At 45.1% G+C, this 13,559-nt stretch overlaps 1 protein-coding gene and 1 non-coding gene across 4 annotated transcripts in view; both read left to right on the forward strand.

The window, feature by feature from the left end:
* The first annotated feature begins 359 nt into the window (after positions 1–359).
* Positions 360–464, forward strand: LOC142859276 (U6 spliceosomal RNA). The gene has a single exon (XR_012912183.1). It is a non-coding gene; the product is annotated as a U6 spliceosomal RNA (small nuclear RNA).
* Positions 465–10,740: 10,276 nt separating this feature from the next.
* Positions 10,741–13,559, forward strand: part of Drc8 (dynein regulatory complex subunit 8) — a 110,989-nt gene continuing 108,170 nt past the window's right edge. The window contains exon 1 of one of the 3 annotated variants that reach the window (XM_075989281.1): positions 10,741–11,071. In XM_075989281.1, the coding sequence (XP_075845396.1) occupies positions 10,906–11,071 (166 nt within the window). In that variant the 5' untranslated portion in view covers positions 10,741–10,905. The remainder of the gene's footprint in view (positions 11,072–13,559) is intronic. The other 2 variants (XM_075989282.1, XM_075989280.1) reach the window with 2 other exon arrangements.

Raw genomic sequence — 13,559 nt, forward strand, 5'->3', positions numbered from 1 at the left:
ATCACTTGGAAAGTTGAGGGAGAATTGCTATGCACCCAGGGCCAGCTTGGTCTACAGAGTGAGAGTCTATCCTAAAACAACTCCCTCCCCACAAGAATATGACAGATGGGTGTGTATTATAACTTAAAGTAATAGCAATTAAGAAAAATTGCTCTGAGCCAAGCATGGTGGCAGGTAGATCTCTATGAATTGGAGGCCAGCCTGGTCTACATAGTGAGTTCCAGGACAGCCAGGGCGGCACAGTGAGACCCTGTCTGAAAAAAAAAAAAAAGTCCTCCCATAAAAATACAGATAAAAGCAGGTACATTTAAAGAATAATTTGTTGGGTGCCATAAAAAGAATAAGAAAAAAATGGTCGAGTGCTCTCTTTGATAGCACATACTCTAAAATTAGAACAATACAGAGAAGATTAGCCTGGCCCTGGCAAGGCTGACAAGCAAATTCATGACGTATTCCATATTTTAAAAGAAAAAAAAATTCCTACAAAAGGACTAGGGCAGAATTGATTTACAAATTTATGAGTGTTATTTTGTCCTAAAAAGGAATGTGGAAGAGGCTTACACTTACTAAATGCTGTGGCAGTTAGGAAAACTGGGGATATAAACACAGGAGAGGGGAGTGGCTAGTATTGTCAAATCTGCAGTCAAGCTGCCTGCGTTTGGTCAATACAAACTGGTCTTTGAAGGAGCGACCTCACTTCAGGGCACAATTTTCTAGAATGGTGAGTGGAGGGGGGTAGGGGACTAACCAGAGTAGTTGTGAATTTTCCCGTATGTTATATATGGACTGAGCACACAGGACTCTTATATTAGATCTTATGACCTTCTGAAAATAATAGAGACTGTAAATATTATTGGATACTTGAGATAGAGAGAAGAGAGGAGGTAGCCAAAGGTGAGTTTTCCTTCTATGCCTCTTGGCCCACAGTGACGTGGACTGCTCTCTCTGCCCTACTGTGCTGTCCCCATCTGAACCGACTGAACCCTCTGAAACCATGAACCCCAAATCTTTGCTCCTTAAAGTGTTTCTGTTGGATGTTCTGTTACAGAGACAAGGAAGGTAACTAATGTGGGGTATGGACTTGAAGGGGAGGATGGGTACAAAACAGGAAGCTCTCAGCTAGTCACACGGGAGCGTTGGCAGTGTCTTGGATGTCAACATTGAACGCCACAGAAACAGTTGCATAACTGGGATGTCTTTGGTTCCCTCCCTGCGAGAGCTGAGTGGGTCGGACATTGGGTGTCTTGCTTTTCATATATATTTAAAAAATTTTTCTTTTATGTGTATGGGTGTTGTACCTGCGTGTATGTCTGCATATTGTGTGTGTGTGTGTGTGTGTGTGTGTGTGTGTGTGTGTGTGTGTGTGTAGGGGATGGTGGCCGAGGCCAGAAGAGGGCATCAAATCCCCTGGAGCTGGAGTTACAACCAGTTGTGAGCTGCCATTGTAGGTGTTGTGAATTGAACACAGGTCCTCTGGAAGAGCATCCAGTGATCTTAAAGGCAGAGCTCCGTGGCTAGTTTTGTCAACTTGGCAGAACCTAGGGGGAAGAGAGTCTCACTGCGGGTAAATCTAGGTCTGTGGGCATGTCTGTGGGGGGTTTACTTGATTGCTTACTAGAGCTGGAAGACCACCCATTGAGGGAGGCATCATTCCCTAGATTTGGGTCCTGGGTAAGTAGACGTGGATCTGAGCAGGCATGCATTTATTCTTTTTACTCTTGACTTTGGCTGTGACGGGCTGCCTCTGGTTCCCTTCCCCTTGACTTGCCCTCAGTGTTAGACTGCATCCATTGTAAGCGGAGTAAACCTTTTTTTCCTTAGAATTTCTTAGGCTGGGTATTTTATCACAGCGACAGAAATGAGGGTAAAACTTGCAGTGCACACTCGTGAATTCAAACTCAGGAGGCTGAGGCAGGCCGAGTGCTGCAAGTTTGAGGCCACCCTCAGCTGTATAGCAGATGCTGAGACAGTTAGAGGTACATGGCAAAGCTTTGTCTCAGGAAAACAAAAGAGCTGTCTTAAGAGTGTCTTAGCTGGGCAGTGGTGGCAGCTGGGAGGTAGTAGTGTACACCTTTAGTCCCAGCACCTGAGAGGGAGGCAAGCCGATCTCATTGAGTTCAAGATCAATCTGGTCTACAAAGTGAGTTCCAGGGCAGCCAAGACTATTATTACACAGAGAAACCCTGTCTCAAAAAACAAACAAACAAACAAAAGTGTCTTGAACAGCCTGATACAGGTGCATTCATACAGAGATCATTCATCTAAAATTAAGGAACACGGGCTCGAGAGATGACTCAATGGTTAAGAGCACTTACTGTTCTTGCAGAGGACCCAGGTTTGGTTCCCAGCTCCCACATGGCAACTAATAATCATCTGTAACTCCAGTTCAAGGAGCCTTCTTCTTGGTCTCTGTGGGCACTGTGCACATATGTACATAGGGGCTAAACATTGCTACACACTACATTTATTTTTTGTTTTTTTTGGTTTGTTTCTTTGAGACAGGCTTTCTCTGTGACTTTTGAGGCTGTCCTGGAACTCTTTCTGTAGACCAGGCTGTTTTTAAGCTCACAGAGATCCTCCTGTCTCTACCTCCTGAGTGCTGGGATTAAAAGCATGCACCACCACCGTCCCATTTCTACACATTAAATAAAAAAAAATATTTCTTTACAAATAAAAAGCACAAAGAAAGACAGGGTCACCATCTTTTTCTTTTTTTTCTTTTTTTTTAAAGATTTATTTATTTATTATGTATACAACATTCCTTCCATGTATGTTTGTATGCCAGAAGAGGGCACCAGATCTCATTATAGATGGTTGTGAGCCACCATGTGGTTGCTGGGAATTGAACTCAAGACCTCTGGAAGAGCAAGCAGTGCTCTCAACCTCTGAGCCATCTCTCCAGCCCCCCACAATCTTTTTCAAATGGAAAAAAAATCATTTAAAAGAAGCTATTAGCCGGGCGATGGTGGCGCACACCTTTAATCCCAGCACTCGGGAGGCAGAGGCAGGCGGATCTCTGTGACTTCGAGACCAGCCTGGTCTACAGAGCTAGTTCCAGGACAGGCTCCAAAGCCGCAGAGAAACCCTGTCTTGAAAAAGAAAAAGAAAAAAAAAAGAAAGAAGCTATTTATGCCTGGCGGTGGTGGTCATGTCTTTTACACTAGCTCTTGGGAGGCAGAGGCAGACAGATCTCTGTGAGCTGGAGGCCAGCCTAGTCTACAGAGTGAGAGCCAGGACAGGCTCCAAGCTACACAGAGAAACTCTGTGTTTAAAAAAAAAAGCTATTTATGACCATTCATTCTAAGCAGGCATTTGAAATCATGTAGGAAAGACTTTCTATTGATGGAGAAGTTAGCTTCTAAACCCTGGGATGTTAGCCTCAACTGATTCCTGTTTGCTAAATGACCATGATGATAGGTTGGGCTTACACAGTCAGGGTAAAGTACAGCATTTGGTACTTTTTTTGGCTCAAGTTTAAATCAAAAAATGATACCAGGTTGTCTCTGTAACAAATCACTCTGTTGCATGCGAGAGAGTCTCAGTCTGTAATCCAGGCTGCCCTCAAATGTATGATTCTGCCCAGGTGAACCCTGAAGGTAGAGGGAGACTGATCTCTGATTGGTCAACATAGCAGGTTCCAGGTCAGTCTGGGCTACATAGTAAGACAGTCTCAACAAACACACAATTTATGATCTTCCTGCCCTTTATACCCACCTTGCCACCCTGCCCCTCACCCACCACCTGGGATTACAGGTAAGTGCCAAGATGTCTGGAAGAAATTCCCTTTTTAGTACCTGACTGTTTATTATACTTAGAGAATAAACAACTCAGTGTATGTGGGATGGAATACTCCTGTAATCCCAGCACCTGGGATGTGGAGGCAGACGGATTTTTGGCTACATATCAAATTGAAGGCCAGTGTATAGGTGACTACAGAAGCCAGAAGAGGGTATTTCATTACTTGGAGCTGGAGTTTCAGGTGGTTGTACGCTTCCTGCTGTGGCTGTCTGGGATCACACTCAGGTCCTCTGGAAGAGCCATAAGGGCACTTAACTGCTGAGCCATCTCTCCAGCCCAGAGGTCTTCTTATTCCTCATCTTCTTCCTCTTTTACTTTCTACTTTTCCTCCTTCTGTTCATCCTCTTCTTCCTTTTATCCTCTTTTTTCCATGCTGAGGATTAAACCCAGAACATCACAAACACTAGGCAAGCGCTTGACTATTGAGTCACACTCCTGGACTTACTGTTACTATTTAAAAGAGTTCTATTTTTTATTGTGCATGTGGGGTGATGTGTGTGCATGTGTGCCATGGTTTACTCCTGAAACGTCAGAGAACAGCTTGCAGCCATTGTTTCTCTCCTTCCCCTAGCTGAGCTATAGGGAATGAATGCAGTTCATAAGACGCGGGAGTGTGTGCCTCTGCCTTCGGATCCATCTTTCAACCCCACTGTTCCTGCTGTATAGTGTCCTGGTGTTTTTATTGAAGGAAGTGGGAAGCCATGGTGAGTTTGTGAAACATTACTCTAATTATTCTTTATCACTGAAAGTGTAGGAGCCAAATATTGGGGTAAGAGCCTGAAGGATCAGAGAAATGGAGGAACCACCAGTCCTTCCTGTCTGCTCTGTTCCTTCCTCCAAACGGAACGGCAGACCCCTCTCCGCCCCACTTACTACTTCCTCTCCTATCTGTCCTCTGTCTTCCAAAACCTCTGTGGTTAATTTTAGTCAGTTAGTGGCTAACTCCTCCCTTTAACTCCAGGCAAGTTTTATTTGTCAGAACATGATCAAAATATCACACAAGTTTCGGGGAGAAAAGGACCAACAGAGTCCCATGGATGCTGAGCTTCTTGGGAGCATCCACATCCATCCAGGTCTGTCTGAGCTTCACCTGCTTGAGCTGTGCGAGCAGAACAGCAGGTTCTCTTAGATCAGAGGGTCTCATTGTCAGTGCATGAAGGACAGAGACTTAGCTCAGAGTCCTTGAACGGTGTTGCTTAGGGACTAGAGCTGTGTAAGCAATGAATTAAAGAGTCCTTTTCTATGTCATCGTGTGTTTTTGGAGAAGCAGAAAGAGCCTTGCTTTGGGAGAAAGGCTAGGAGTGTTGGGTAGCTGCTCCTGTAGGTTCCTTCAAGGCTTGCTTTCAAACTGCCCACAGCCTGGCTTCCTGGGTCCAACGTCTCTGAACACTGAAACTACCCCTGGCTCTGAAGATGATCTTGTCCAAGGCTACAACTTTCAATCATGACAGAGGCCTGAAATCTCAGTCTGTAACAATGTGGGAAGGAGAGACGAGCCAGCGTCTGGCCAGGCCTTTAGTTTAAATCATCGTCTGTCTAGGCAGGACAAGGAGCACACCCCGTCTGCTTCCTTTAGTGTCTCGGAGAAATTCTACCAGATGTTTTGCTTCATGTTTTGAAACACATTTTAAAAAAAAACAAAGAAAGAAAGAAAAGAAGAAAAGCCACAGAGAGAGGTGACTAATTCTGTGGAGAATTTTTGCTTTTAACATTCTTCTCTAAGTGTTCTGGTCACTAAGCAGGGTTTCCCCATGACACAGTCGTGAAAGAGAAATAGAGCCCAGATGCGCTGTAATCTATACTAGACACTTAACTACCTACAATATCGTAAAGTATATCATTTATATAAAGATATCTTTCACCTGTAAAACAGGAGTGTGAACAACCTCATAAAGATTAAAAGACATAATGGAATCAAAGTATTTCACATAGCTTAATTGAGAATCTTGACAGGAGCTGGGCGGTGGTGGTGCCCACCTTTAATCCCAGCACGTGGGAGGCAAAGGCAGATGGATCTCTGTGAGTTTGAGGTCAGCCTGGTCTACAGAACTAGTTCCAGAAATCAAGAGTTACAGAGAGATCCTGTCTTGAAAGATAAACAAACAAAAAATCCAAAAAACAAAATCTGTTGACAGAGTCTCTTATAGCCGTGGCTGTCCTTGAATTTCAAGGACGATCTTGGACTCCCGCTCCCCCTGCCTCTACTTCCCTAGTGCTCATAACCAACCACCCCTGCTTTATAGGATGTTAGAGAGTGAATTCAGAGCTTTGCCCATGCTAGGTAGGCATTGTATCAACTTGGGTACATCTCCAGCTGGAAAGGAACTATTTTTAACTTACAGCTCTGTCACGAATCCAATCCCTAATGTGTTGACTTGAGTATATGGTCCTGGGTGCACACCCAGTGTTTCTGCATGTTCACCATTTGATACACTCCTGAGTGATACTCCTAGCCCTCTCTGACGTCGTCTGATAAGACTTTTCTTTTGAGATTATAGGGTCAGACTATTGACCTATTGGTAGTGTGACATGGGCATTCTTGGTATTTGTCATCCAGGGAAGGTATGTGCCCACAATTCGGAAGCTGGAATCAGACCAGAGTAGTAGGTCCTGTGTTTGGAGCTCCAGCAATATGTGAAGGTTGCATCTGCTTAGTAAGGCTTAGGTGGGAACCAAGAAGGGCCAGCTGAAAGACAGTCAACTGCATCAAATACAATAGGCTGCATGTCATACGGGCAGCAGGTTGTGGCAGTAATGAGCACTGTGGGGTCAGCCCATCCCTTGTATGCCTGTGAAACACTGGGAAAGCAGACCCTCCATGTAGAAGAAGAATCTCAGGGCACGGATGGGTTTATCTTCCCATGTTTCTTCTTATATGAAATCCATGCCTTTGTCCACGTTCTACTGTGAAGAGACACCACGACCACGACAACTCTTACAAAGGAAGACATTTAACTGGGGCTGACTTACAGTTTTGGGGGTTTAGTCCATTATGGTCGTGGCAGGAATCATTGTGACACACAGGCAGACATGGTGCTAGAGAAGCAGCTGAGAGTTCTATGTCTGGATTGGCAGGCAGTAAGAAGAGACACTGGGCTTGGCTTGAGCATTTGAAACCCCAAACCTACTCCAAGTGACACAGTTCCTTCAACAAGGCCACACCTACTCACAAAAGGCCATAGGCCATTACTCCTCTTTTTTTTTGTTTTTCAAAACAGGGTTTCTCTGTGTAGCTTTGGAGCTTGTCCTGGAGTTTGCTCTGTAGACCATGCTGGCCTCGAACTCACAGAGATCCACCTGCCTCTGCCTCCCAAATCCTGGGATTAAAGGCGTGCACCTCCATTGCCCAGCTACAGCTCCTATCTTAGTCAGGGTTTCTACTGCTGTGAAGAGACACCATGACCATCACTACTCTTATAAAAAAAAAAACCATTTAATTGGGGCTGGCTTATAGTTTCAGAGGATTAGTCCATTATCATCATGGCTGTATGCAGGCAGACATGTTGCTGAAGAGGTAGCTGAGAGTTTTCCATTTTGATCCTCAGGCAACAGGAAGTGAATTGTCATATTGAGCATATATGAGCCCTCAAAGTTCACTCCCACCGTGACATGCTTTCTCCAACAAGGCCATGCCTCCTAATACTGGCATTTCCTATGGGCCAAGCATTCAAACACATGAGTCTATGAGGGCCATACCTATTCAAACCACCACAGTTCTCCAAGATCTATGACTTCACTAGCTCTGTGTAGTTGGCTAGGATTCTAGTACCAAGCATGATTTCCCTCTTGTTGAGCTGGTCTTAAGTCCAGTTAGAGAACAGTTGGTTACGGAGGTATGCATGTCAGTACTTTACTCTTAGGGTTATCGTGCCATGCCGGTCCTTGCTGTGGTTCATAGTCATCACAGCTGGGTAGGCCAGTTGGCTGCTCCTCTCCTTTGGAAGCACGTACGGCCCCTTCTGGTACCATGAAAGCTGGTCCTCAGGGAATAAACCCATATTTTATTTGGAAAACAGTCTTCATCTGCGGGAAGTTTTCCAGAATAATTTGACATTATGTCAAACTTTTAATTAGCCAGTTGGAAAATTGTATTAAGCACCTAAAATGTGCTCTAATGAGGCTAGGTACTGTGGCTATGGGTAAGATCTGTCTCTTGTTTTTAAACTCAGAGGGGAGTGTTAGCTAACATAACATACTTTTTTTTTAATTTGGCTTTTTGATCTAGTGAAGCACAAATAATAAAAACCCAGAGACCGATATTGGGGTTCAAGCTGAAGATCAGAAAAGCAAAGCAGCCAAGTCACTAGAGAGATCTGACCTCTACCAAGGCTCAGACAAACAAAGGGGCGATCCTGCAAAGAACTCCACCAACCTCAGGCTCCACACTCCACTGAGTTCCTGTCTCCTCCCCCTTTATATTCCTCTCTCCACACAGCCATATCACTCCTGTCTCCACCTCCCTAGTGCTGGGATTAAAGGTGTGGGATTTTAGTGCTGGGATCTGTTTCTCTTTTAGACAAATTCAATCTTGTTTAGCCCAGGGCGGCCTTGAACTCAGAGAGATTCAACTGCCTCTGTCTCCTGAGTCCTGGGAGCAAAGGTGTGTGCCACTACTCTCTGGCCTGTATGGCTAACTAGTATGGCTGCTTTGCCCTCTGATCTGTAAGCAAGCTTTATTTATTAAAATACAAATAATATACCACTATCATCTAGGGGCTTAGTATGTGGCCCAGGTTGACCTTAAGTTTGCAGGAATCTTCTTGTCCCAGCTTCCCAAGTGCTGTGACTATTTGGTGTCAATTGCCAAACCTAACTCAATAGTTTATTAGTTAATTATTTAAGGGTTTTTGAGACAGGGTCTTATGAAGCCCATTCAATCCTTTTTGTTGTTGTTGTTGTGGTCTCTACTGGTGTTAGGCTTTATAAATGGCAAGCACATGCTGACCTTGAACTCACTGCCAGAGGAGGAGAAAGAGGAGGAGGAGGAGGAGGAGAACCTTGAATTCCTGAGCCCTCTGTTTCTATCTCCTGAGACTACAAGTAGGATCTTCCACAGCTGATTTGACGATGGTATTTTAAATATTTGAGGGGAATTCAAAGAAGTATAGATTGATATGATTTCGAATAACTGAGATAAAATACTTTATTGAATAGTTTAATGGACTGTACAAAATATTGGGGGGGGGGTTTAAAGAAATCTGTTCAGCTTTTAATAAATGTTAACTGGAGGCAGAGGCAGGCGGATCTCTGTGAGTTCGAGGCCAGCCTGGTCTAGAAGAGCTAGTTCCAGGACAGGAACCAAAAAAAAAGCTACGGAGAAACCCTGTCTCGAAAAAAAAAATGTTAACTGGGTATAGGTACAAATGCTCATAGAAGGATCCCAGTTTATTTACCATGGACTGCTAATACTTTTCCTGATGCAAACATATGCAAAAGGAAAGTCTGTCTTACAGGAAGTTGACTGACATTACCCTCTAGGGAAAGTCATGGAGAACGATAACGTCTTCATTTTTAAGACCTGTATTACTTCAAATTAGATGTGGGCACGTGCAGCTGGGGTGCTAAATTTATTCATCAAGGCTGAAACAGGAGTATCAGCGGAGCCCAGGAATTCAAGATCAGCCTGGGCATCCAGAGAGAATCTTTCCTCTTACGAATACTAAAGACACAAACTACACACATATTCTCTCTGTCTCTGTCTCTGTCTCTGTCTCTCTCTCTCCTCTCTCTCTCACACACACACACACACACTTTCCAGTCAGAATGACCCAGTGTATAGCACAACTTTACTGGTGGAAATTTCTGTGGCAGAAACAAGTAAGTAAAAGCACTATAAACCATTTTGAGAAGCTCTGGGACTATGGGACCACTGAAAGAGATACTTAGGGAGCAGAAGACATTTAGGATCCTCTGCAGTCAGCAATGGTCAGGTTGCTTCCTCCCCACACTTGCTTATCTCCAAGGAGAGAAAGGGGAACACATGAAATGTAAATATTAATATAAATGAGTACTGATTACTCTTCCATATTTGGGGTATCAAGTTTACTATGCAGACTTTAGTTTATCCCACGAGTATTTCCTAATATGCACCATTTGGGGACTACTCAAGTTTGTAATTATTTTCGGTGTAATGCTAGACACTGCATCAAATAGTTATTTTAAAGGAAAAAATATTTTAATGAAGAATATAGTTGGCCTGTTTTGAGGGTTCATTCATTGCAATTACATTAGTTCAGTTAAGAAAAAAACAGTAATAAAAAATTAAATACTAATACCTTGCATTTTATTTTTTTTGATAGTGGGTTTTATTCGTTTAATATACTCCCAATACCTTGCATTTTAAAGGCCTCAACATTTAGTTGTTAATTTTATAATAAATTTTTAAACGAGTACACACATGCCCCGGAATGTCATTAAGAATTAAAACTAGATATTCATTTGAGCCACATTGTTAGGCATTTTAAAACTGTGTTGTTGTTGTTTTTTTAAAAAAATGTAAGTATATTGAGCTTATCCATAAAACAACAAAACGTTATAGCAGAGCTTCTCAGGAACATAGGATTCAAAATTCTCATTGGCAGGTCACGCCAAGTTGCACCATCAACATATCAATGTGTGTAATGCTGAGACCAGACCGGCAATTTATTTGTTGCCATGAGAACACTATTTTGTATCAGAAATTGCAACCTTGACGACGCAGTGTTTTGCGCCTATTTTGCACATTTTTTTTTCCTACAGCGAGTCCTCTCCCGCGATCCCGGGAAGAGGCCTGGCTTCCTCCCGCAGCCGGCCCACGTCCATTTTCGCTCCAGTTCCCTGGGCTGCGCAATGGCTCCGCTTAAAGGGGACGCGGGGGACGCAGGGGACCCAGGGCCTGGCGGGCGGGCGCGCGGCCTTTCGGCTGTGAATGAGACGGGGCTGCGCTCTGCGAAAAAAACAAACAAAAAAACCCCCAAAAAACAAAAACAACAAAAAACCCCAATAAAACCTTAAAAGCAAATTAATAAACAAGCCGGCAAGCCAGCGAGGCACGGCCTCCGAGGGGGAGCGCGGTGTGCGTCAGCTCTCAGGACCGTCACCGAGAGGCCATGGTGGGCTCCGGAATAAATGACGCCCCTCGGCCTAAAGAACGCGGGCCTCGGTTCCCGGGGTTCCGGAAAGCCGAGCGGGCCGCGGGCTCCCCGCTCGCGCGCCCCGCGGGGTTGTCATGGGCATCTCCCAGGCGACGGGCTCCGCACCAAAATGGCGGAGGAAAAGGACCGAGAAGGAACAGGTAGGAAGGCTGACGGGGTGCCACCGAGGCGGGCCTCCATCTTGCGCCCCCGGCGCGCAGACGGTGGGCCGAGGAGCCGCGCCAGCCCGCGTCCCCGCCGTCGGCTCCGCCCTCGGCCGCCCCGCCCTCCCGCCCTTTCCCCGCCGAGGTCCGCGCGGGCTGCGGCTGCTGCCCCCACAGGGGACGTTCATAATGGCGTCCTTGTTCCCGGGCCCTCCACGCCCTGTGAGGGCGCCGGCCGCGGCCTGCGCTGTGCGGACCCGGAGGGAGGGAGGAAGGGAGGGCGGCCCTGCCGGGGGATGCGAGCTGGCGCTGGAACCCGGCGGATCCTCCGCGTTCGCGCCGTCACCCCCGCCCCGCCCCAGGCGCCGACCGCCTCCATCTTGCTTCTTCCGCCAGGCGGCGGAGCAGGGCCTCGAGGTCACCCTGCGCGGTGCCTGCTCCGGTCTTGCTTAAAGGAGGAGATACCCCAATCCCCAGTTTAATCAGGACGGAAAGAAAACCCAGCCGGGACCCATCGGGGCCGCCCACATTGGCCGGGTTCACCGAGGGTGCCGGAAACCGAGACTGCAGTGACCCGCGAGCCCTCAGGGGACCCGAAAAACGGATCATCTGCCTTGAACTGCCAAGACCTTTTTGAGTTGTTTCTAACACAGCAGAATGCCTTAAAATCGGACCCGTGGTTAGCATCTAGTGAACAAACAGCAATTACACGTTAATCGTCGAAATCTCCGCTAAATAAATAAGTAAATAAATAAATAAGCCCTAAAATAGAAAAGGACAAACATAGAAGTGAAAGTAACGCTCCATCTTTGTTCGGTTTTTGAGTTTTCACTACACACCCTGTCGACCCCTAGCCCCTCCCGTTTCAGTCTGGAACAAAGTAGTTAACTAATATTTACATGAGCTGTTTAGTCATCGTCATGGTGATCACAGAAAATCGGCAGGGAAACAGGAGACTGTGCCAGAGATCTGTTTATTGATAACTAGGAATTGAGATTTATACATGAGAAAATCTCTGAAGCCGGGATGGTAGTAAAGATTTTTTTAAACCTCTACTTAAAGGTATTAAGATTTTGTGCTTTAGATGCGAAAGGTACATTCTAAGGAAAGTATCCACCTTTTTTTTTTTTTTTTTTTTTTTTTTTTTTTTTTTTAAATGAAAGAAAGACCATGAAGTTGGTGAGTAGGGAGATGGGGAGGATCAGAGAGGCTTTGGGCGGAGGGGAGAGAATATTATCAAAATATTATTGTGTGGCTGGGGCAGTGGTTGGTGGCACAGGCTTTTAATCCCAGCACTCAGGAGGCAGAGGCAGCCTAGTCGAGTTCCAGGACAGGCTCCAAAGCTACAGAGAAACCCTGCCTCGAAAAAAGAAAAAAAAAATTCAGATAAAAAAACCTTACCCAGAAAGTTTGTTTTTAATTAGATTCTTGTTTATTTACCTTCCTGCACCAAAATGAAAAAAAGAGAAAAGAAAAAAGAAAGTAAAAGGGAAAAAAGCCATTAAGGAGATGTCTAGGGTAGTACTGGAGTATGCTGCTGGTTTTTGCAATTAATACATTTGTTTATTTAGAGACAGGGTCTCACCTTGTAGCACTGATTGGTCCAGGAATGCACAGAGATTCATGTGACTCTGCATTTGAGTGTTGTGATTAAAAAGAAGTATACCTCTATGCCCAGCCTGATTTTTACAATTTTTATCCCTACAGAGAGAGAGAGAGAGAGGGAGAGAGAGAGTTCCTGATTCTTTAGTTAACAAAACATAGTTTTCTGTTAAAATGAATTTAGAGGAAGAGCTGTCTGAGTAGTGGCTGCCGAGAGCTGGATTTCATATTTCATATATTCAAGTTCTTGTATATTTAATGCTTGTTTGATGGAAAGTAATCTGATGAGCATTAAACCTAAGAATTGTGGGAAGAAAGCCCTAATCCATGATTGTCCAACTGACCACGAAGGTGAGCACTAGCCAGGTTCGTATCCAGGGTTCCCAGAGAAATGGTACCGAATGACTTTATTCCGGTGTCTCTGTAAGGGCAGACCCACAGCCACTGTGCTTGCTTTCCACCTTTGCCCAATGGGGGCCAAGCACACATCTTGACAATCTTCCTGCCTAAGGATCTCCAGCCTCGGACTGATCAAGCACATCCTGGGGCAAACACCCTTGTTTATTGAAGTGAAAACGTGTGACTTGTCACAACATTCCAGGATGTTTGCTGTCTTTGGACAAGTGAGGCTTATAAGTTAATTGTAGCCCTTAGGTGAAGTCAGAAGTTAGTGAACAGGAAGATGAGGAAGGGATTGCCCTCCCCCAAAGGTGGCGCAGTAAGGGAGATAAACACAAGTGGAAAACAAGAAGTAAAGTGGAGCAAGAGGAAGTAGCCAGGGCCAGCACGAGACCCCCAAGGAACACCCCCAGCATCCTCCTTTATCCATGAGCCCTCACCTTTTTCAGTTCTGTTCAAGTTTTTTTTAATTTTTTTTATGTTT

This window comes from Microtus pennsylvanicus, chromosome 10, assembly GCF_037038515.1.
Source record: "Microtus pennsylvanicus isolate mMicPen1 chromosome 10, mMicPen1.hap1, whole genome shotgun sequence".
Taxonomy (NCBI): Eukaryota; Metazoa; Chordata; class Mammalia; order Rodentia; family Cricetidae; genus Microtus; species Microtus pennsylvanicus.